General features: G+C 47.4%; 2 protein-coding genes across 10 annotated transcripts in view; one reads left to right on the top strand and one right to left on the bottom strand.

Annotated features, from left to right (window-relative positions):
* The first annotated feature begins 200 nt into the window (after positions 1 to 200).
* The window catches only part of LOC127299596 (uncharacterized), a 58,926-nt gene continuing 34,636 nt past the window's right edge, over positions 201 to 24,490 (top strand). For 2 of the 9 annotated variants that reach the window (XM_051329583.2, XM_051329581.2), the window contains exons 1-7: positions 205 to 546; positions 1,257 to 1,348; positions 7,602 to 7,662; positions 8,250 to 8,308; positions 18,642 to 19,455; positions 19,528 to 19,658; positions 21,761 to 21,802. In XM_051329583.2, coding sequence (XP_051185543.1) covers positions 18,657 to 19,455; positions 19,528 to 19,658; positions 21,761 to 21,802 — 972 coding nt within the window. In that variant the 5' untranslated portion in view covers positions 205 to 546; positions 1,257 to 1,348; positions 7,602 to 7,662; positions 8,250 to 8,308; positions 18,642 to 18,656. Of the gene's footprint in view, positions 547 to 1,256; positions 1,349 to 7,601; positions 7,663 to 8,249; positions 8,309 to 10,049; positions 10,095 to 18,641; positions 19,456 to 19,527; positions 19,659 to 21,757; positions 21,803 to 24,490 lie in introns of those variants that run through there. The other 7 variants (XM_051329582.2, XM_051329577.2, XM_051329585.2 and 4 more) reach the window with 6 other exon arrangements.
* Positions 10,402 to 11,265, bottom strand: LOC139831555 (uncharacterized). The gene is made up of 2 exons (XM_071820846.1): positions 10,931 to 11,265; positions 10,402 to 10,810 (listed from the first exon to the last, which is right to left on the bottom strand). Exons 1-2 carry the CDS (start codon positions 11,263 to 11,265, stop codon positions 10,402 to 10,404), a joined length of 744 nt encoding a protein of 247 aa, XP_071676947.1.

Below are 24,490 nucleotides of genomic sequence, written 5' to 3'. Positions count from 1 at the left end.
GACGCGCGTGGACATTTTTGGACGCTAAAATGCTTCGCCTGTTGGGGATGCCGTGAGACGCAAAACCCAACTCAATGATTGCGCTTTAAAAAAAGAAAAAAAGCTCAATGATTGCGTTGGATGGGATGGAGGCAGGTGAAGTGCGGGCCTTTGGAATGATAATGCCCCTGCGGCTGCGATCCAAAGCCGTGCTTCTTCCCAGAAAAATGGCGGAGCACCACACCCCCCTGCCCCGCCGCCGCTCCACCAGGCTCCGCCGCCACTAGTTCCTGCACGCCGCCCGCCCCCAATCGTGCAGCCGCCCTGCTCCTGGTCGCCCGCAACCGTGCCGTCCGTGCGGCCGCCGCTGCTCCCACCGTCGGGGCCGCCTCCACCTGCTCTCCCCGCGACCCAGCCTCCCCCCTGCTCCCAAGCCCTGCATCAGAGCCGCCCTCTGCTCCCACTGACCGAGCCGGCCATCAGATCCAGCGCGTTCCCGGTGCTGCAAGGGAACGACGACGAAGACCACGCCATCCTTTGCTCCAGCGCAGCACATTCCTCACAACAGTAATGATTTTTTCCTCTCTTTTGTAACACGTCTTTGATTATTTTGTGCAATCCCTAGAGCATATAAAGCGAGCTGTACAGGGGAATTTCCGGTGGTCAAATGATCAACGAATGTCTATTTGGTATGGGTCGGGTGATGATGCTGTGCCTTTGATTTCTGAATCAGAGATATCACAGTTGTTTCATAGATGTGCTAGCTCTAGGCTTATTAGGTTTGGTGTGACCACTGCAAACAAACAGCAAAACAATGATCCTACTCCCGTCACCGTTGATGATGAGAATGATCAGGCTGTCCATGCTCCTTTCTTTGCATGGCCGAAACAAGCCTATGAAGGAGAGTACGAGGATGATGAGCCGGCCTGATACTCCAACTACAAGTGTAATGACCAGGCAGAGGGCTGCAGCTATTGCACATGCGTCTACACATCATCATCCACAAGGAGCAAACCTGCTGCTGCTAGCCCTCTTGAACGAATTTAGTGCATTTCGGTGTGAGAACCATGCTGTTTGGCCTATGTATTCCAATTGTTGTGATCTGATCTACTATGTTGGTCCTTTTGGTGATCTAAAACCATTATGTATTGCTGCTGGACATCAATGTAGTGCACTGTCAACTCTTATATTGTTTGTATTTTTGTGCTGAAATGTAGTCAGAGTGTTGTCAAAATGCTGCTGAATTGCTGTCAATATGCTAATGAAATGTTGTTCAGTTGTTGTTGAACAGGCAGTGCTTGAATGCTCTCAAATGCTGATGAAATGATGTTCAAATGGTGCTGAATGGAGAGCATTGACACGTGAAGAGGTAAGGATGTTGAAATTCTTTTAAATTTGTTGATCTTTTGCAAAAGGTATATTCAAATAATAAGCTATAGTTCTTCCGAGGAAAAGAAATTCGATAGTAGCATATAGTTTTTACGGACAAAACATAAACCACAGATAGCTCCCAAATCTGTTCTCTAGTAGAGGCCTGCTAGTTTTCTAGGCTTGCTTATTTAACATAAGCAAGGTTGGTTCTGGGTTCGAATCAGCCTCTTTGCGTAAAAAGCAAGGGAAAGGACGCCTAGAAATTCTCTTCCCCAAACCCCATAATCTGGGGGAGCTTTCAGCACTGGGTATACCCTTTAAGGTTGTACACGATTCTATGCCTTAGGTAATTATTGTATATAAATAACGTTGCATTTTCTCTTTTATAATGTAACGGTTGCCCCTGCTATTTTCCTATTCATTAAGTGGATTGAAGCCTTAATTAGGAAATAGAAAACGATTCCTTTCCTCCGGATGATCGCGCCACTTGGGGCCTCCGGACTGAGCGCTTGACACATGTCGTTTACACGGGGAGGTAGAGCGTGGCGGGCCTACCCGAAGAAGCTTATCATTTTAAAGGTGTTTCTCCTCCACTCGTTTTTGCTCGTCGCTCGGTCCTCTTGCCCCCTCCTTGACAACCTAGCTTGACGGAGAGACGTTGTGGCCAAAGGTGGCTGTGGTGCCCCCCAAATTAGTTTCTTTAAGTAACCCTCAATACTAAAAGGGCACCCCTAGAAGCTTATTTCTTGTCCCCGGCTTAAGTTTTTGTCAAGGTCCACCACTGGCTAGCTCCATCACCATCACTGATTCTAGGAAATTCATAAGTACCCCCTCTGTTCCCTTTTAGTTGACTCTGATTTAGTACAACTTCTCTTTTGGCTGGGCCCTAGGCAGCCACCCTTCTTGCCCTGGCCCAGGGAAGTAGGTGCCCTCACTTCCCTGGGGCAGCCACCCTTCTTGCCCTGGCCCAGGGAAGTGCACCTACTTCCCTGGGCCAGGGCAAGGAGGGTGGCTGCCTAGGGCCCAGGCAAAAGAGCGCCCCCCCCTCCGTCCCTGGGGCAGCCACCCTTCTTGCCCTGGCCCAGGGAAGTGCACCTACTTCCCTGGGCCAGGGCAAGGAGGGTGGCTGCCTAGGGCCCAGGCAAAAGAGCGCCCCCCCCCGCGAGCGGCGGGACTGCCCATGGATATGCCCATACCATCATAGCATGGACGGATCCAGCTTATTGGCAAAGGGGGCAGCTGACCCCACTCAAATCCTTAATCTCCTTGTAAAAGTAAGCTTAAAGAGTGGTTTGCCCCCACTTAGCAAAGAAATTTCATATTCTTGCCCCCTCTCATTTCTGATTCTGGGTCTGCCCCTGCACTATAGCACGAACAAAGGTAAGTCCTTTTATATTTGCAAAGGGAACTCATAGTTACTATCTAGTCAGTCCCTGAATTCTACTATTGCAAGGTACAGGTATGCAATTTAATCTCTTTTGGCCCCTTCTATGATGTTGGTCAAGCTCCGCCACTGCCCTGGTCTTTGCTTTTGGATCTGCCCATAGTGATAGGGAGAATCCTACCAGCATTTAGGACTAACAAGGTAAGTCATTTTATATTTGCAAAGGGAGCTCATAGTTAATATCTAGTTAGTCTCTGAATTCTACCACTATTGGTACTATTGCAAGGTGCAGGTATGAAGCTCCTAATTCTTGTCTAGCTCCGCCACTGGTCACCCCTCCTTGTTGGTACAAGCTCCGCCACTGAGTAGCCTCCCATTACTGGGACTACTTCAAGGTGCAGACATGAAGCACCCCAAGCTCTGCCACCGAGTAGCACCCTGTTTGTTGGGCCTACTGCAAGGTGCAGACATGAAGCACCCCTTCTATGATCTTGGTCAAGCTCTGCCACTGAGTAGCATGCCTTTTATGATCTTGGTCAAGCTCCGCCACTGAGTAGCCTCCCATTACTGGGACTACTGCAAGGTGCAGACATGAAGCACCCCAAGCTCCGCCACTGGTCGTACTACAAGGTGCAGGCATGAAGCACCCCTTCTGTGATGTTGGTGAAGCTCCGCCACTGAGTAGCCTCCCATTTAGTGGGACTACCGCAAGGTGCAGACATGAAGCACCCCGTCTAAGATGTTGGTCAAGCTCAGCCACTGCTTGGCATGTCATGGTGCAGCAAATGTTGGGTCATGTTTGCTTGGCTGGGTGGGTCCCACCCCACCCAGCCAAGCTGAGTCGACCATGAAGTGTAATTATATCTTTAATGTGGGGACACCGAAGTCTTTTCTCAATGTATTTATTTTTATGAGAGGAGCCGCTCCTCCCCCTGCCCCAACAATTGATTTTTGTTCTACTCTTGGCTAAAGGACAAGATATATGTAACTAGCACCACGAGAGGAGCCAACTGAGCTAGACAAAAGAATTCGTGTTTGCACACTCTTGGCAAACGAACAAGAAAGTAACAGGACGCGCAAAAGGTCGAACCTACCCATGTGGGCCATTCACTCAGTTTTAATTTCGGGAGCCTTTCTTTTCGATAGTTCGCAAGGGAAATGGGCAAGCTATATGCTGAGCTTCACCAATAAACAACCATATTTTCGTCTCAAGAATATACAAGGAGTGGATGTGCGGCCCAGTTAGCATCAGTTACAACAAAGTGCATATTTTTGCTTACAAGAGTATTAGTTTCCTTGATTTTAACTGTCTTACTATAAAGTGGCATGCCGATTAGCCCACACCACCTCTAATCTAATACTCCTTCCAACCCTAAATACTTGTCGCGGGTTCAATGAACCTATACACATTTTAGCCTACATTTCGTCTAAAGCTGCGACAGGAATTTACGGCCCGAGGGAGTACCGCTTCTGTTCTCTACTAGATCATCATTTTGAAATAGGCTTTACATAAAAATATTGTACATACAATGGTGGGTACTTAAAATGAAGTCTAAGGTCCATGTGATATTCAAATTTGTGGATCTGTTTGCTATATTATGAATGAAATACCCAACAGATTCACACAAAGAAGAAAATGGGAAATCGTTGTAGGCTTGTACTTAGTAGAAAATATGATCAATCTTTTAGCTTTTCAGCGCATGGTTTATTTGATCATGTTTTTGCAAGATTGCTTACATGTGTGCATAATATCACATGATACACATCCATGATTAATTTTATAATTTCTCTTGGGCATGTTTGATTCAAAAGATTTGCATAGGAAATTGGTAGGATTCAATTCTTTCCTATGATGGTTGTTTGATTTGTACAATTGATTCTCATAGGAATTTTTCCTAATAAATTCTTTGGACTAGTTTCATAGGGAATCTAACATCAACTCATACCTTTTTTTTTTGAGAATCCTTTGCTTTTCTTGTGGTAGAATCAAACAAACTATGGTTCATATGAATTTCTGTAGGATTGTAGTGAGCATATGACATTGCAAACCTAAGTTTTTCTATCCCGCGAATCAAATAAATCCTCAAGATGCACAAGTGTGTAAACCGTAACACCCCTTTAGAGGCTTGTTCCAAAAAATATAAGTTATGCATCTCCATGCATACCCTACAGAAAATTAATCCTGCTTAATAACCTAAAGATTAATATTACATGTACCATGTATGATTATTTCTCTATTTTTTACTGTTGTTTATGCCGCCATAATCCATGCTTGATCAAATTATGTGTTATAACAAAAATGGAGGGAGTAGCTTGCAAGGAATGAAATTACAATGTTTTTTTGCCCTCTCTTTTTGGGTCTGGTGAATGAAATCACATGGGTTTTCTTATTCATTGTGCATGTGCCGTTGTAGACCAATTGCCAGCTTTTTAGTTGAAACTAATTACCTGTAGAATTAACTTGGCTTCGAACTAGATCGAAGTGTCTCTATGACCTATGATAGTATTTCTTCTTGTGATAGCCTGATAGGCTGGAGTTTTGCGGAGGCAAGTTATTCCTGACTTTACATAGACTGAAGTCTCTCTATGACCTATGATTGTACAGTTGCACTTCAAAATTTGCTACTGACCATGCTCAACTATCTAACACTAATTGTCCAAGAATATCTTTAGTCACTGGCTTTGTGGACTTAGTATAAGTACAACTGTCACCAAACTGCCCATATGCATAGCATGTGTAATACACAATTATATAATTCTAAAGATTAAGTAGTCCAATTAGCTTATATGTGGAATATTTGTTGGATAATTATTTTTTCGGTGAATTTTGTCTTTGGTATGATATTTTGCTCTCGTTCATAAACATTCTGTATTATCAAATGCAAGTAGAAAATGCCTAACATATAGCAGGTTATCAGTTCATTGTGGTGAATTGCCATCATTTTACCTTACCTACCCTCTCAATTGATATTTTGCAATAAATTCATTTATTTGGTTTTATAACATCAACTATGCATTTAACTGACTAAAATGTCAGTTCAGTGTCAACCATCTTGTGTGGGGGTGGCTGGGACTATTTTAGGGTCGTCCTCTGCTGTCAAAAAGAACGTTGCTCTGCTTGTTTGCTCTAGTCCCATCATATCATCCTTGTCTCCGATGTGTTATATCAATGCCGTGACAGTCCTTACTATTGAGTCCTGTGCTGGTAAGATACTAATATTACAACGCTAAAAGGTTTGTTTAGGGAAGTAATCATATCTCGTCCCCAAGTGTGGTATGGACCCCAAAGAGTTATATAAGTAGGAAAACAATGACATTAGAGACAGAAAATAACCCAAAAATAACTTATAATACTTTTGACTAAAACAAGAAAATTTGACTCAAACTTTGGAAACACTTAAACTATATTCGATCTCAAAACATCATCGATCTTTTGGCTGATTTCAGAAAAATTATCAGCTGAACTATGATTAAGGCTAGAACACCTAACAGCTCCAAACATACCATCTGTGCTTCAGAGAGTGGCTTGTTCAAATTAAATCTCCCTAACAAAAATATGTGGTGGTATTCATAAAAAAATACATGCAAATTTTTTATTTGTTGTAGTCGTTTTTTTAGTTTTCCAAAATATATAGAAATTATTCTTGCCAAACTTCCACACATAGCTATATCGGATTTATCACTTCATTGTGCTGAACTGCCATCACAATTATCTTACATGTCTTTTCAACGATATTTTGCAGTAACTTTTTATATGAGTATTGATTTTACTAACTTGTATGTCACTTCAGTAATTGGAACTGGGGGTTGAATATTCTTGTAACATTTTATTACTTTTGTAAATATTGTATCAGCATGAATGGGTAAAAGTGTTTAGGTAAACCTAAGTCATTCAGTATACGCCGTGATAATGAACTGGGATAATTATGTATAACCGATACATAGTCTAGTAATTTCACGGACGTGCAATATAGGATTCTAGGCAGACATCATCCAATCGGCATTCTTTCATCATTAACCCCTAATATAGGGATGAAATATTTTCTTAGCAATTTTGTTAACACTGTCATGAAACATGCAACCAAAATCATGGTGCAAAAATTTAAGGTATGTATTCATGGTTATAACTTGCAACCAAAATCATGGTGCAAAAACAGTAGTTTAGATGATTTATACTATAGTAATCTGCTACCGTAACTAGCCACAGTATAAAATTAGGTATTCAATGGCAGTCTACCCTGACTTTACTTTCTTAGTTTAATTTCTGTGACTTTTCTTCTCACTGAAGAGCTAGCTCCCAACCAAGCCAGGCCAAATCCAGCATGACTGTACGATTGTAGGGTCCAGGTCTAGCAATGCTGGGGATAATATATGGCGATGGAACCTACCAAATTGATACCTTGAAGATTAATTAGTTTGGGGCAGTCGACTCTTGGCGTTACCACAGTCATGTAGTTCCTCGTTTTATGTTGGTACCAACTTGATTTCTGTTTATACTTATATAAAGGGCATCTTTTGCTAATTAAATACGGAGTATTATGATTTCCTTCGATATAGATATTTAGGATATATTATTTTATTCTCATGTTAACACTAAACGGAATGCCTTTCCTATATGAGTGTTTGCTGTTGTATTATTTACATTGTGTTACCTATGTGATTCACGATCCATGTACTGTCTGAGAAGGGTGGTGTCGGAAGCATGCCTGTGAGAATCTCTGCACTTGTTTGACTACAAAATATAGGGAAAAAAGTAACAAATCAATGTACTAATCTTAGTAACCAGGAAAAAACTCAAGCTGCATTTTACTCTTGGTTCGTTCTGAATCCGACATTCAATTCATTTCACATGCATGGGCTCTGGCAGGTACTAGAGTTCTGTAGAAGTTGTGAGCTGGGCAGGGAATACTTCAGACGATTGTAGACGTGTAAGCACCCTCTCTATTCTGTCATATGGGGCCATCATTCATGTAAAATACATTAGACAAAATATGCAGTTATACTTAGCCGATAGGGCCAACATTTTTTACGCACAGACAACACAAAAATATATACTCTCCACTCTCATAGAAATCAATCCTTTTAAGCCGGAACCGCACAACAGGTTTCATGACACCAAGGCTCTTCCCAAAATTGTCACATCCATGGCCTGCATAACTTCTTACAGTTTTGTATAGTTTTCATAGCAACGCACGGGTTTGGTGCTAGTCATCTAAAATATTCCGCATAATGTGTTAAACTACTTGGTCATCATTTGTAAAAAGATAACATAATGCTAAACTATGACACAATGTGCTTGAGAATTTATGTTAAACTATTAAAATCATGTAAAATAAATTTCCTTACCATTTGAGAACAATAATTGTATATGCATTATTATAATAAAGGGTAAGGGTTTCATTTCTGACATGTACAAGGAAAAAAGAGAGTCGAAACAGCAGTGTAGGCAAATTGTACTTACGTGTACTGTTTTGTCTTAACTGAGTGTTTGACATCACATTCATGTTATTCCCAGGTGTTGTTGTCAAGCAAAAGTTGTAAGCCAGGGCAAACTGTGTACGCACTAACTGACTGGTGAGCTTGCCTCTTCCTCTTTCTCTCCTCTCAGCGTGACTATTATGAATAAGCTGCCACTTTTTAAAGTCTGCACGTAATTTCTTCGGTTTATCAAAATTTAGATAGTCCCAGCCCTTTCTCTGATCATTGACCATTTACCTTGGCTGGTCCGTCGGCCCCAACGTGTTGACACTAATCCCATCTCGCCTTGTGATTGTCCTCTTCCTCTGATGTGTGGGTCTCTTAAGCACCATGCGGTGTTTCTTGGCACCTTTTTTTTTTGAAAGGAAAGAGGTTTAATTAAACAGGGGGAATACAATCAGCCTTGATCGCGTCAGCGATTTCAGGCGGGTAGTTTGTAGCCAAACATCAGATCGTTCATGTACTCTCCCTAACAAGGCGAGGCCATGGCTTGCACCATTGGCATCCCGACTTACCTTCTGTAAACTTACCTCTCTTTTCCTAATTCTATCACGAATCAATTTAATCCTCATAGCATGGCGTGACAAGTTCGGGGTTTCTTCCTTTCCCTAATTCTTGGCACCTTTTCGAATAATGAAATGTTTGGGTCACCGTTTGTTGTGTTTGTTTGATTTGCGTCTTTGGCGGCCTTTGTCTCGACGAAAGTTGCCGTGCTCATGTTATTCTCCGGTGTTGATTGATCTTGGTCATGCGGTATTGGTGTTCGCTTGGATATAACCTTTATTGTATGATTTTCGTCTAATTTTTCACTAATTTACCGGGTTTCCCAAATTAATAGATAAGAGGTAATTTTGCCTTCCTTTCACAGTTGTGGTGCTGACCAGAAATTCATATACATTTACCATGTCATGTATATCTCACATACATACATGTATCATCATCTGGTTAATATTTTGGGAGAATTTTTAGTTAATACTAAGTACATAAATGCACATTTTGAGATACGTTATTTGTTAGAGCAAAACCGGACATAAGCGAGATACTTACTTACCCTGATGAAATGGAAAAAGCTGACGTTTTTCGGGAAAACGCAAAAGACTTGTCGTTACAGTGGAAAATTACACGGACGTTAATTAGGAACGCGCTGCACCAGATTGACCTATAAAATGAGCTGACGTGTTTACCGCTTCACTTGCTGTTGTTTGCCTGACGTGCCAAAGCCACCACAAGCCAGCCGTTCCCCACCCAAAAGCCCCAATGCCCTACCTCCCCCCTCAGCCGCCCTGAGGGTGTTCGACGAAATGTGCCGCCCCAACACCGTTTCTTGGACCACGCTCATCACCGCATCCATGGAGCGCAGCGCAGCAGGGAAGCCGGCTCTCCAATTTGGCTACTGTAGTGGAGGACGCAGTGTGGAAAACGGCAGACCAGGAGGGGGATTTCCAGGGTTTGTGGCTACTGCGGAATGTCAAATGTGTGGAGAGATTGCAGAGGCGGGAAGTTATTCCACGTGGTGCTGGTGAATCTGATGCGGTTGAAGAGAGAAGAGATGCAGTTCGACCGTTGGAGGATACGCTTCTTTGCAATGCAGTCTCAGCCAGGGTGCACAGATGTGCGTCGATCCATATGTGTGCCCTGTGAGGGAGCAGATCTGGAAGAGGGACACAATTTGTTTTGATTGCAATGATCTTGAGGCTCCTCAGTCGTCATGACTGTCCATGTGAAGATCGTGTTGTACTTATCGGCCAAATGGAGCTCTGGTCGCACTAAGCAACAATGGCACTAAGTCCATGAGAGGTAACTAAAGGATGGGAGGACGCCTCTTGGCCATGTCAGACAGAGCTAAAGACATAGCTTGATGGCTCGATAGCTCAATTTAGAGGTAAACCTGGTGCAGCCTGTTACTGATTACTGATGGTTATGTGAAAGAAATCTAAAAGTGTTACTAATAATAACAGCTATATTAGGGTCCCGCTATATTATGTCTTTTGAAACTTTACTCAGCAGAAAGCTTGACTCGGGAAAATATTACCCAAATGAGCTAACTACAACCATAAGGTAGTTTTTCGCGAAAACGCAAAAGACTTGCGTTTCGATGCATTGATAGATAGAAAGAAAGGTTATATGTACATGTGCATGAGAGGACGAACACCCCGCATTACAACTCGACCCAAGAGAGGTGACCTAGTTTAGGGGAGGAACTGGCGGACACCCCGGGCTCCCGCGCTCGCCCACTGTTGCGCTTCGGTCTTGATGTCGCCGAGCAGGGAAGGCACTGAAGGCTGTGCGTTGTCAAAGATCGCAGCATTCCGGTGCTTCCAGATCCACCACGCCGTGAGCATGATTATCGACGATGTACCTTTACGCAACTGGCGAGGGGCGGTACGCACCACCTGCGACCACCACTCTGCGAAGTCCCCTTCCGGAGAAGGAGGTCCAGAGGTGGATCGGATCCACGAGAGGACCTCGAACCAGACCGTCCTGGAGAATGAGCACCCAGTGAGAAGGTGCGTCATAGTCTCCTCGGATTGGTCACACAGCGGGCATTTGGGCGCATGTGGCAGACCACGACGCGCCAGCCTCTCACCCGTCCAGCACCTGTAAAGGCAGGCCAACCATATGAAGAATTTCACCCTAGGGGGCGCCCAAGTTCAGCTCCCACGATGGTGAGGTGATCCCCCCTGGAAGAGGGTCTCATAGCAAGAATGGGAGGTGTACTGGCCATCCGTCGTCCAAACCCAAGTCATCGTGTCCTGCTCCTCCGAGAGCTGGACATCCCTCAGCCTGCTCCATAATTGCACATATTGCCATAGTGCCACGGCACTGGGTGCTCCAGCTATGTCGGGGATCCAGGTGCGGTCTACCAGTGCCTGACGCACCGTACGCACCTTCCTGCGCCGTTTAGGGACCAGCACATACACCTCCGGCGCCATCTCCTTGAAGGAACTGCCGCCCAACCATCGGTCCTCCCAGAAGAGAGCGGACTCTCCATTGCCAACCCTCATCGAGGTGGAGGCCGCAAAGATGTCCAACTCCGCCTTCGAGAACTGCATGTCTAGCCCACGCCACGGACGCAGGGGGTCAGTGCGCATCCTCCACAGCCAACGCACCCGTAGGCTTATGGCCATACGTGCCAGGTCTGGGATCCCCAGTCCGCCTAGATGCAGCGGTCGACATACCCTTGCCTAGTTCACGTGGCAGTGACCTCCATTGGCCGCTGCCCGGCCCACCCAGAGGAACCCTCGCAGGATCTTGTTAATCTGCTTGAGAGTCTTTTTGTTCAGGGCCAGAACCGTTAGCTGGTGCAGCGGGATTGCTGCCAGCACGGCTCGGATCAGCGCCAAACGTCCGGCCTGCAGCATCATGGACGCCCGCCACGTCGGCAGCTTGTCAGCTAGCCTGTCCACAAGCGGCTGGAAGGTCTCGGCCGACAGACGCCTTGTAGACAGGGGAATACCCAAGTACTTCACCGGGAAAGGCGCTAGCTGGCACTCCATGTGCACCGCCGCAACCCCAGCCTCCTCCTCCGAACACGCAATCGGAGACACCGAGCATTTCGCGAAGTTGGTGCGTAATCCGGAGGCCTGTCCGAACAGCTCCAGGATGTCGCGGACCGCACCCAACTCTGACTCGTCTGGGTGACAGAAGATCACCACATCATCCGCATAGAGCGACACAGAGGTCGCCAGGTCCCGCCGCGCCAACCGTCGCAGCACACCCAGCTCATATGCCTTGGCGAGCACCTTGTTGAGCGAGTTCATCACTAGGACAAACAACGATGGCGACAGGGGGTCCCCCTGTCTCAGTCCCCTCCGATGCCAGATCGGGGGTCCTGGCTCGCCATTGAGCAGCACCCGAGTACTAGCCGTGGCCAGCAGCAGAGAGACAAGCTCTCGGAACCTCGGGCCAAACCCTATCCTCTGAAGAACCTCCATGAGGAAACCCCAGGACACCGAGTCAAAGGCCCGAGCAATATCCAGCTTCAGCATCACCCTCGGCTCCTTCTTTCTATGCAGGAAGCGGGCTGTTTGCTGGACCAACATGAAGTTGTCGTGGATGCATCTTTTGTGAATGAAGGCGCATTTGTTGCGGTCCACTAGCGACTCCATCCGAGGTGCCAGCCTAGTAGCCAAGATCTTCGCCGCTAGCTTGGCAAAGATGTGGATAAGGCTTATCGGCCTGTAATCCCCTAGCGCCGTAGCGTCCGGGCGCTTGGGCAGCAACACCATCAAAGCCTGGTTGAGGCCTTGGAATCCACGCCCACACATCGTGTAAAGCTTGTCAAATGCCGCCATGAAGTCAGCCTTGACCACCCCCCCGCATTTCTGCAGGAATTCAGCCGTAAACCCGTCGGGGCCGGGAGCTTTGCCTGGTGGCAAGTGCTTGATCACCTCCGAAACCTCCTCTTCCGTGAACGCCACCTCGAGCTCGGATAGATCCTCTGGAGTGACACCCAGAAAGTCTAAGTCCAGCGAGTGAGCCCTTGCCACCGAGGTGCCAAGCAGGCCCTCAAAGTGTGCGAAGGTAGCTTCAGCCATGGCCGCATGGTCGGAAACAACCGCGTTATCCACCCTCGAACTGTGGATCACATTCTTCTGGCGCCTGTAGGCCGCATGCTGGTGGAAAAAGGCCGTGTTGGCGTCCCCCTCCCGCAGCCATGCGATCTTTTCCCGCTGGCGAGCCATCGTCCGCTCAAGCGAGGCCAACCCTAAGTAGGTCTGCTTGAGGTGTGCCCGGAGTCGACGTTCATCAGGTGTGAGCTGTCGGGATTCCATGGCTATGTCCAACCTCACCACCACCTCCCGCGCTATCATTAGTTGCAGTTTGATAGATCCAACCTTTTTGTCGCTCCAGCTCATGAGCCGGCGCGCTGTGAGTTTCAATTTAGCGGTGAGCCACCTGAAGGGGTCAGTGTCCCCCTGGACCACCTCCCAGGCGCTCTGAACCACCTCATCAAACCCATCGAGGCGCAGCCAGAAACGCTCGAACTGGAACCTTCTCCGCCCTCCCGACTGTGTGGTGCAGTCAAGGAGGAGGGGGCAGTGATCTGCCACAACCGTCGCCAAGCAGCGCAAACTGCAGCTACTATGGAGTTCCTCCCAAGCCACCGTGGCAAAAACCCGATCAAGCCGAACTAGAGTAGGGGTTTCGCGTTCGTTCGACCAGGTGTAGCGTCGGCCATGCAGGTAGATCTCCTTCAGCTCACAGTCGTTCAGGAAGCGACGGAAACGTCCCATCATCCTACGGTTAATATTACCGTTGTTCTTGTCCTCAGCCTGGTAGATCATGTTGAAATCCCCGCAGAGGGCCCAAGGTCCCTGATGGATTCCACAGACATCACGTAGTTCATCCAGGAAGGCGATCTTGTCAGCCTCAGCCTGTGGTCCGTAGACGCAAGTCAGCCACCACCATGGCTCCCCCCCAGGGGGCGCCACCCTCGCAGTGATGCTATAAGCACCTATGTGGGCGCTGTCCAGCTGCACCACCCTACTCACCCAAGCCATAATCATCCCACCCCGAGTATCAGTCGCCGGCAAGCAGAAGTAAGCATCGAAATCCGCGCCAAGCGCTTCCATAACAATGGCAGGGGTTACAACCGCTAGTTTTGTCTCCTGGATACAGACGATAGATGCACCCGTGGTGCCTACCACACTACTAACAGCTGTACGTCTTGCGCGATCATTGAGGCCTCGCACATTGGCCACCATAATCTTAGGTTCGTACAACATTGGACCGACTACAAGGCACACCCTAGGAAGCGAACATCAGGGTCAAGCCTCCACGAGGCGACCACCCGACACCCCCAGCATCGGCGGTGAGCAGCCTCTGATCGTGGAGAGCGTCCATCCGTAGAATTCCGCAATCGCCTCAATCATGTCATCCGTCAAGGGCAGCTCGTACATCTTATGGTAAGCTTCTAGGGCAGCCATCGACGGCGCCTCATCCCCAGTGAGTAGTCCAAGCTTGCGCATAAGGTTCCGCACCGCTTTCATCTCAGCGTTCATCCCTCCCGGTTGCTTGTGATCCTCGAGCTCCGCCGTGGCTGGAAGTTCAGCTCCACCAACCGTCGCCTGACGGCAGGGGTTTGCAGGAGGGCATCCGAGCGCGATTTCGCAGCTTCCAGGAATTCCCCGAGCGTCCTTGGTCACGCCAAAGTCGCCGGAACCCTAGGTACCAGGTTTTGTCGCGTTCTCTGGAACACCATCGGTGGCGAGGCAAAGCGGCAAACGACGGAGAGGGGACGTCAGGGGTTGGGGCCGTGCAGTCCTCCTCTATGGTGCGCTGCGGGATCGGATCCGCGATAATCTCTTCATCCACCTCGTCATCGTCATCCAGGTCCTCCCCTCTGTCAGCGTCGAACACTTTCCGCGACAGTGCTAGGGTTTGACAAGTGATCACAGCCTGTGTCAGGGAGCCTTCGTCGTCCTGGCCTAAGGGCCCATCGTCCATCTCTGGCCCGTTACCGTCCTTAGCAGCAGGAGATGGTGGGCTGGCGAAAGCGTCCATGCCCAGCAGTGGCCTGGGGACGAAAGGCCCAGCCAGCTCCTCCAGTGGCAATATTTGGACCGAAGGGGGCCCCGGTTCCCGCCCGATGGCGTGCGGAGACGCGGGAAGGCCACCAAACGGCACAAACAACCCACCAACCTGGAACCTTCCCGCGCTGGTCCCACCACCTGCCGCAGAATTCGAACCCGCCGACAATTTTGAACCAGACGGGGAAGCGTCCAACGGCGCCTGGCCCTCCTCTGGCCCCACCATGACGCGGGCCGCACCTTTGGACTGACTTTTGACCGCCAGATCCGCCAGCTGGTGCACCGGTGCATGGATTGGTGGGTCCACCTCCTTCCACGTCGGCGTGTGGACCGCGGCCACCGTGTCTCTGGCGCTGGAAGCTGCCAACACCTGCGCATCCATGGCGCCGGCGGCCGTCGTGGCGGCGGCGCTCCTAGCAGCCGGCGTGTGCACCACCACGGAGCCAACAGCGATCTCCAGCACCTCCGGCTCACTGGCGCATGTAGCAGCCAGAGCCTGCTCATCCGTGTCGTCCACGGCCAACATCGCTGTACCCGTCACCTCCTCCCTGTGTACAACCATGGCGCCCACGGCAGCCTCACCAACGGGAGCACCATCACCGGCGGCTTGCGCAGCTGCGCGCGTCCGCAGCTCACGGATCTTGCGTCCCCCACGTTTCCTCCGCTTGGCCCGCTGCGACGTCACCGGCACGCCCACGACGGCCCCTGAGGACAAGATCCTCGTGGAGCCGCCGCGGCTCCCTCCACCTTGGCCAGAGGAAGCAGATGCACCGCCAACGCCGCTCCCGATGCTCCCTGGCAGGGTGTCAGGAGTCCCTCGCGTGTAGGAGTACTGGCGTCGTGCCGGCCATGCCGGGGTTCTTCCGTCGCCGTCATCTGCACGGCCGCCGGCATTGTCCCGTGGAGCGTTGCGGCGGAAATCGATCGTGTTGGTCATGTGGACTATCAGCGGGTAAGACAGCGTGTTGATGTGCGGCGGCACCACCGCCTGCGCCGGCGCCGCTAGGTCCTCGAGCGACGGCGGCTCATCCGGCTCCACGATATGCAGATCAACCTCCTTCGGAATCAACGCGGGATCGAGGCACCATGCCGATAAACGGAATGTGCCCATGTCCGCACGGCTCCTTGTGAGCGGATGCAACCGCTCCACCCAGGCCGTCGGCGCCAGGATCGTCTCCGCCATTGCCAAGTTCCAGGCATTGGCCGGAACACCCTCCACCTCAATCTCAGCGTGCACGCAGAGGCCGCCTGACACAGCGTGCGTGCGGCGCGGCCTGAGCAGCAGCCGGAAGAACGGCGATGCGATGACCTCTTCACCCAACACCCTGTCGTGGTCCTCTCTCCTAGCGAAGAAGATCAGGAAATCTTCATGGCGGTGGCAGTGCACCGAGCTCCCCACCGCCAAACCGTGGACATCTTCGAGCGCCATGGCCACCTCCTCCGTGGTGACTGCACGGCGGACGCCGACAATCACCGCAAGCAGGGCCTTGACGAGCGCATCCTCAGCGTCGTCGATCTCAGCCGTGCGTGGCAGCACGCATGCATGCAGCGCGTGCAGGGCGCCGTGCGAGTTCTCCGCCCATCGCCGGTGCGCGCAGCGCCAAGGGTGCGACTTGTTCGTCCGCGCCACGGCGTGGCCTCGGCATCTCCTCGGTGCGGCGAGCCAACGACAGCACCGGTGCGATGGCGCGGTCACCCACCGGCACCGGCGCCACCGCGCGAGCCTCCCCAGCGGCATCAACCACTCCACCGTGCAGCTGCGCGTCACGGCGCCCCTCAGCAGCCCTTGTTGGTGGAGCGTCCCTCCTCGGCGCAGCTCTATGCGACGCTGCAGCCAGGCGCGGCGCGACATCGGCCCTGGGCGGGGCCTCAGTACGGCGCGGCGCCACCATCCTCCGTTCCATCACGTCATGCGCGGCGCCATGGCAAGCCGGTGCTTCTCTGGCAGCCTGGTAGGCCGTCGGCGCACGTGCGCGGCGGTCACCGGCGCCATCATCCACACGGCGACCACGGCCCTCGTCATTGATCCGCTTGCGTGCCGGCTCCGCGGCGTCCCGCGGCGGCGACCTTGGCCGCGGCGGACGGGGGTTGTGCTCCCAAATGCTTCCTTGTATGCAATTAGAAAATAAATTTCACCATAGAACCCAATAGTAGATGGACACCAAGCAAATAAAGCACATGCAGCTGCAGAAACAAACCATACCCATTTAGGTTGTTCCCTTTAGCTTAGATGATCTGCATTCCGACCCAGCTGTTATGTTTACAGCAGGTTATAGTTTGTGCACACGGTTATGTCTACATGTATGCGTTCCTGATTTTTTTTAAAATTTATATGAACCTTAGCTGGTGGGCATGCCGAGTAGCCTTTCTCCTTTTGGGTCTGCGTGGCATATCTTCTCTGCTGCCCGAAGTTACAGCCAGTATCCTGTTGCCAGACGAACAACAGTATGTATGAGCACCATCAGGTTACAATGAACCCCATTCTTGCAATGGCTCAGGATACCCTCTTTTAGCTGCTAGGTCTATTTCTTTCTTAGTTCAAGATCCCTCTTACTAACTGGAATAAAAGAATTAGTAGATTGTTGTTAATACAATACTTAAGCGTTTCTTTTTTTTGATTTGATGTCCACTATGAGGGATGATTTGTCTTGGGATAAAACTGAAACATACAGTTTCCTGTCATCTACCAAAATTTCCTGGTTTCCTCAGCATTTTCGTTCTACACTAGATGCGCCCCTGTTGAAACTTTGGGGAAACGGAGCAAACAAGGTTATGCATGCCAAGACCATGTATTTTAACATATATGTTTCTGGTTCAAGAACAATAACCAATATATGTAACCATTGACATCCCAGTAGGAGCTAGACATGTTCCATCAAAAGAAGGTCTCACACTGTAGTAGCTAAGTAACAGGATCTGAATGGAGCCAAGCTTTTCTTGACACAACTTGAACAGCACTTTCACCCTCAACTTATGACCATGAAACGATTTGATGGTATTTTTGTGGCCATCAGACAATGCGTCAGGTCAACAGTAGCCTACCGAGTACTGACTAGTTCTGGAAATATCATTATATTCCCTGATAAATGAAAGTAATGAAAACAGCCATCATATAAAATTGACAAGTTGCATATTTCTACAGTTCACTACATGATTTTTTTTTTTCTCTCGGTAGAACAATCTTTTGCCTGCAGCCTATAAACTGTCAGACGTTGTATCAGGTCCAAGTCTGTCAATAAATCTCCAGAACCCATCGGCTCTCTTGGCCATGCTGAGAGCTCCAAACAGAAAATTCCCAGCTCCAATAAAGATGGCTGAGTGCATCAACCAATGCATAGGCTGGGGGCTTCCCCCTTTTTTGAAAAAATGGTCAAACTACAGAGACATGCCGAATCACATGAATTCTGAACTCCTGCGACTCTTTCAAGACCTACACTCTGAATCTCTAGAGTTACAAAAGGTCAAGACTGCGTATATGACACTAAACAGTCAAAACTGATGCACCAAATCAAATCAAGTATTATTGGCCTATCACACATCTCAAAGTTGGTTGCTTAAATTCTTGCCGACAGGTCACAGAAGAAAATCCTTGTTCTGATGGACAACATGCAGTCTGGTTCCGTTAAGGAAGATCCATATTTTAAAACTTTATCCTTTCTTCAGAATTGTAATAGCACATAGCCTATGATACTTACAAAGATTGAATTGCAGAAAGTATTCCAAACTGTAGTTTGGACATGCTTACTTTCATGATTATCTACCTAAGTTCTTTATTGTGTCTTCTTTGTTATATTCTTCCGTGTAGGTTTCTTATCTCTCATGTGTGTACACTGTTTAACCCATTTTTAGTACAGCTACAATTACCAATTGGTACTAACTCTTCTTTCATATTCCAGTTGCAGATTTCAGACATGAAGACAATGCCTATTGTCAATGTGGTTACTTTGCTGCTCCTGTCGGCCACAGTTGCAGAATCCTCAGGCACAGTTGCAGGAACCTTGGGCACGAGCCTTTGGTATTCTTATTGCTCTCCTGGTAACTACACGGCAAACAGCAGCTATGAGCAAAGTTTGAAGTATCTGTTTTCTGGTCTGCCTCAGAAGGTTTCCAGTTCATCGACGCTGTTTGCCAGGGATACGGTCAACTCTGATACAGAGGTGATCTATGCGGTGGCACATTGCCGAGGTGATGCGAACGCTTCTGCTTGCAATAGATGTGTCACTGAGGCATTACATGAAGCAGACGTTTTTTGCGCTTTCAAGAAAGCTGCAGCATTATATGCTGACCTGTGCACTGTTCGGTTCTCCAACGAGACGCTCAGTTGGAGATCAGATGTGGAGAACTTCAGGGACAGAATGGCAATTAAGGTTGACAGTTCTGACATCACAGACTTGGAGATGGGTGTGAATGCACTATACACAGCTGTGACTAGAATGGCAAACTCCTCACACAGCTTTGTTAGCGCATCGGAAAAGATATACGCTTATGGCACCAGCTACGAGGCTTACGCCCTAGTGCAGTGTGTAGGAGAGATGACACATGCCGAATGTGGTAGATGTCTTGATCACTTGAGGGTTAGCTGCAGTCTAGCTGGACAAATGGTTCATAGGAAAGCTACGACCTGGTGTAGCTACAGATTTGAGCTTTACAACTTCTTCACTGGGAGTCCTATGGTGAGACTTCCCCCATTCACCTACAGAGCACACACAGGTGAGTAGCCAATGTGAGACAAATTTTGGATATTTCTGATACAGTTTCCGCTAATATATAAAATGTATGCAGGGCACAGGATGAAAAAGAAGAAACTTTTGATTCTAGTCGCTATAGGGGTTGGTGTGCTAATTCTCATCCTAGCCCTCATCACCTTTTTCTTTTTCTGGAGGAAGCAGCAGAAGAGAAATGGTCGAGCTAAGGTTATTTTGAGCTAACTGAATACTTTACTAGCATATTTTAGATGATAGTAGCTTCTAGGAATGTGTTGAATTAAATCTTTTTTTTCGAGAAAATGCAAAAGACTATTTTTTCTAGGAATGTGTTTAATTAAATCTGTGAACTATATATTTTTAACATTGTAAACTGCTTAAGTACAAATGAATACTTTAGCTATTTAGTCTTTTATATATTTTTCTAAATGGCAGATATTTAATTAAATGTTTGAACTGTGCAAATGCTTAACTTTGTGAACTGTTAAGAGTTTTGAGTTGAAAGATTTTCCAAATATTTTTTTTTGAGCTCAAAACTGTAGGGTAGGCCCCGACAGTAAATTTTTATTGAAGATATAAAATATGTACAAGGAAAGAGGAGGAGGAATATACAAAAGGGCTTAGCCCGGGCATAGCCCAAAAAGAACTACAAGGCGTCCAGCCAAGCTACAAGATAAGATTTAAGATCATCCTTCCAGCATCAAAGCTACCCATTTGCTCCCATACATGTTTGGAGTGCAGGCATTGTCAGAATTTAGTGTCCTCTCGTCCACAGGCAATACAAACAATGCCCTGCTTGATATTACGAAGCCGAAGTTCCTAGCTAACTGCTAAACCATTCAGAGTTTGCCAGACACAAGAAAGTAGATTCATCAGATGATACACGAGTCCCTAATTCTGAATCAAGAGATTGTTATAGAATTTTTCAATTGAGTAATAATCCCGTTAAAAAATGGAATTCGATTTTCAGGCGAGTTTTGGAATAAGAGATAAACAAACAATTGTCATAGTCTAATTTCTATTATTATAGACAGAAATTCAAATCATTTTCTCTATCGTTGGCGTCTATGGTAGAACCCGTCGGGGAGGCCTGAGTGGCGGTTGTTTACCGTGTGGTGGATGTCAGCGGTTCGAGTCCGCTTATCTCCTGCCCGAATATTTACCTTTCCAGGAACCGGAGCACCCCACAGGGCAAGTCAACCCTTATGGGCATCAGCTGAAGTGGAAGATTCAACCGTACCCATCCTGGATCGCCTCAGCTTATACAAAGATGATAAGCAGATCTCACCGAGAAGACTACATTTTTGGCGAAGTTCCATGCATGATAATCCTCTGTCCCTATGCCACCCACCAGGATTTTCTTTATATCCCCAGCGTCTAAATTCTGAAAAAATTGATGCAGCTTTGCTTCATTCCAACTCAAACCGTGGTAATCAAGAAGTTCCACAACGTTGACAATGTTCGTTTGACACTTCCGACCCAGTGGTCTTTGTGTCCCTGCTCTTGGGATCCAGTTGCTGCCCCAGATGTCAACTTGAGAGACATCTCCTAGCCGCCAAATAAGACCGCGACTCAACAGACGGCCATATAAGATGCTCCACCATGTAAACGAACCCCTGGCTGGACAGGTTGCCTGTAGGAGGTTAGAATTCTGAAAATACTTTGCATGAAGTACCCGAGCACACAGGAGTCAGGTACTGTTAAAATTCTCTAGGCTTGCTTTGCTAATAAGCTTGATTAAATGCCTCGTAATCCCGGAAAACCATCCCTCCTCTCTCTGAGACGCACATCTTCTCCCAAGAAACCCAATGTACCTTCCTCAAACCATCAGTAGTGGAGTTCCACCAGAAGTTTGAAGAGATGGAGCTTAATTTCTTACATTGCCTCTTACTAAATTTGAAGCAGCTCAGCTGGTATGTGGGCGTTGCTTGCAGAACTGATTTTACCAGAGTTTCCTTGCTCTTTTCCGAGAGCCCCTGTCCTTTCCAGCCCCCACCCTAGCATCTGATCTGTCATTGATGTATGGAAGCAGCCTTTTTCCTTCAGTTGATTGACTCTAGCATAGTTCATAAGAAAACAACAACTTTTAGCATAGTGTTGTAACATACCTGAAATGGAAGCACTGCTCGCTTTTAATGTTACATATGCACGGAACATCGAATTTTGTGCAACTCTTCCATAGTATCTTTATTCGTCTACTTTGTGTTACTGAAACCCCACACAGTATTTTTGATTATATCCAGTTTTACAAAGATTTGTGGAAAGCGAACTATATCTTGTACTGAAATTATGACTTGTTTTACCTTAAGCAGGACAGAGCATCTGAGGAGGACCTTCTTTCAGCCGGGGATACAGTAAGTTCCTCAACAAAAAATCTGAAGTTTTAATGATGTATCTCATTATTGTTCTTTCCCAAGCTATTCGTGATAACATAGCCACAGGATGTATTACAAATTTCCTTTTAGAATTAAATCCATTAAGGATTTTTAGATATTTCCGGTCAACTAGTCATGCATTCCCTCTTGTTGGATCATGTATCCACTCTTGTATCTAGGGATTAACTTTACTTTTGGAAGTTTACAAGGGCCATTTTTTCACTAAAAATACCACCACATACTGAAAAGGTTATTATGTATGAAAATACTTTTATGGTTATTTACTGGTTGCATTTTGGACAACATTCTGTTCCAAGTTAATATTATTTGATTGTAGACATCTAGCCTCCCAGGCAGTCACACCACCATCCCATGCCATTATCAAGAGAACTCTTTGGCCCAAGATTTAACTACAAATTTATGTACTTTCAACAACCTTTTCCAAAATTTGGGTCTTTTTGACTACTTTTTGATTTTTTTGTTGCTAAAATAGCCCTTTTTAAAAAAGTATGTTTATGCGTAATATTAATATATGAGAAACTCGGATACTTTCCACAAGGAGAGTTAATTCATAACGAGGTTTCCAACAAAGAGTATTGGAAGATGAATTTGAAAGTAATGAGAAAATACGATTTATGAAGTAAATTCAAATGCTCAAAATTCATGTAAATATAATATAATTTGATTTTACATATTATTGAATTACTATTGATTTCAATACTGTTTCAACGTAAGTTACCCATAGAAGTCCAATACAAAAGCAAGCTAAGGTTATTTTTGGCGAACTGTATACTTTAGCATATTTTAGATGATTGTAGCTTCTAGGAAAGTGTTCAATTAAATCTATGAACTGTAATTTTTTGAACTTTGTAAAACTGCTTAAGTGCAAGCGTATTTTAGTCTTTATATATTTTTCTAAGATATTTAATTAAATGTTTTTTCTCGAACACATGCCAAAGCATGTGTCATTGTATATTAGAAGAAGCCGTCGAGAAGACGGGAGCATACAGGGGTAGCAGAGCTACAAAAGAAGTTCAGAGAAAAAGAAAAAGAAACAAAAACTATGCAAGGCTAACTTTGTTAGGCGTAGGGACTCTAGGGTGCTGCAGCATCGGGAGGTCTAGCATGTAAGGGTAGCCGGCGTAGAGCCTTGGCGCCGGCCATCATCCACAGATTGGCTTCCTCAAGGATTGACACGACCAGATCATGCCTGTTGGGCGTTATGTTTTTGAAAATTGCATCATTCCAGCCTTCCAGAGTCTCCACATGGTTAGGATAATGATCGATTTGGCACCCTTTTGAACTGAGCTTTCTGCATTCACAGTAGCGGTCTGAAACCAGGTGTTGAACTCATTGTTGGGGTTTGGCATGCATGTCTGGAGGTTTAGTTTAGTCTGCTTCAAATATCGAACCAGACTTGCTGCGAGAAGGAGCATTTCATCAAGAGATGTGCTATGGATTCTGAATCCTGAGCGCACAACTTTCATTGTTGGTCAGGCCGTGGCGCAGGCGCCGTTGATTGGTCCAGCATCGAACCAGAGAGGCGCGCTAGGCGAAGACTTTGCATTTCAAAGGTGCCCAACAATCCCAGATTGAGCTGTGGTGAGGCGAAGTCACCGTTCCTGCAAAGAGAGCTCTGTAGGCAGATTTGGAGGTGTATTCGCCAGAAGCAGATAGGTGCCAGACGATCTCGTCTTCGGATTCTGGATTAATCTGCTGGGCTTCAAGGATGTCGACCAGGTGAAGGAACTGAACAATGCCATCCGCAGATAACGCAGCTGAGATGTCTTGTATCCAGGCATTTCCAGGGAGAGCTGTAGCCACTTTCTGAGTCTTGGATGTGCGGGCGTTGACACCGGCAAAAACATGTGGTGCCAGGTCAGAGATGCTCTGTCCAGCAAGCCAGCGATCAGTCCAGAACAGGGCTTTGCTGCCATTGCCAAGTTTCACGACGGTTGCAGCGTGAAACAGGAGATGATGTTCCTGTTGCATTTGATTGGAAATTGGCCCAAGGTCTTGTAGTATCGGTACGACCCAGCCAAGGCCATCTAGCACGAAGTGCCAAGCTCATCCGCTTAATGTCAAGAACTCCCAGACCACCAAGCTCAGTCCTGGGGCAGACATCATTCCACGCAACAGCGCAGCTGCCACCACCGTCGCCGCGCCCATTGGCCCAGAAGAATGATCTCTGGCACTTGACAATTGCATCCTTGATAAGCTTGGGAATGTCAGTGGCGAGCATGATATGGATGGGGGTTGCTGCAAGCACAGAATTGACAAGAACCAGTCTGTGTCCTTTGGACAACAAGCCAGCATGCCAACCAGAAAGCTTGTTGTGGAGATTGTCAATCAGCGGTTGCAAGTCCTGTGCACGAAGTTTCCAAATCGACAGGGGAACACCCAGATAAGGATAGGGAAGTCCTTGACTGCGCAGAGCAGGTGCTGCGTGATAATCCCTCGCTCCTCATCGCTGCATCGAATCGGAGTGGTGGAGCTCTTCAGAATGTTAGTGTGCAAACCACTGACCACACCGAACAGATGTAGCAGATCCTTTAAGGTTTCACAGGCAGAGATGGTAGGTTTGATGAAAATGACCATGTCATCGGCGTACAGGGAGGTACGACATGCCCCACGGCTCCCAGGAAAAGTGGCCAGCAGCCCCAAGCG

This window comes from Lolium perenne, chromosome 5 (assembly GCF_019359855.2).
Source record: "Lolium perenne isolate Kyuss_39 chromosome 5, Kyuss_2.0, whole genome shotgun sequence".
In the NCBI taxonomy this organism is placed as follows: domain Eukaryota; kingdom Viridiplantae; phylum Streptophyta; class Magnoliopsida; order Poales; family Poaceae; genus Lolium; species Lolium perenne.
The sequence above is the reverse complement of the archived record's forward strand: the minus strand, read 5'-3'. Positions and strand labels throughout refer to the sequence as shown.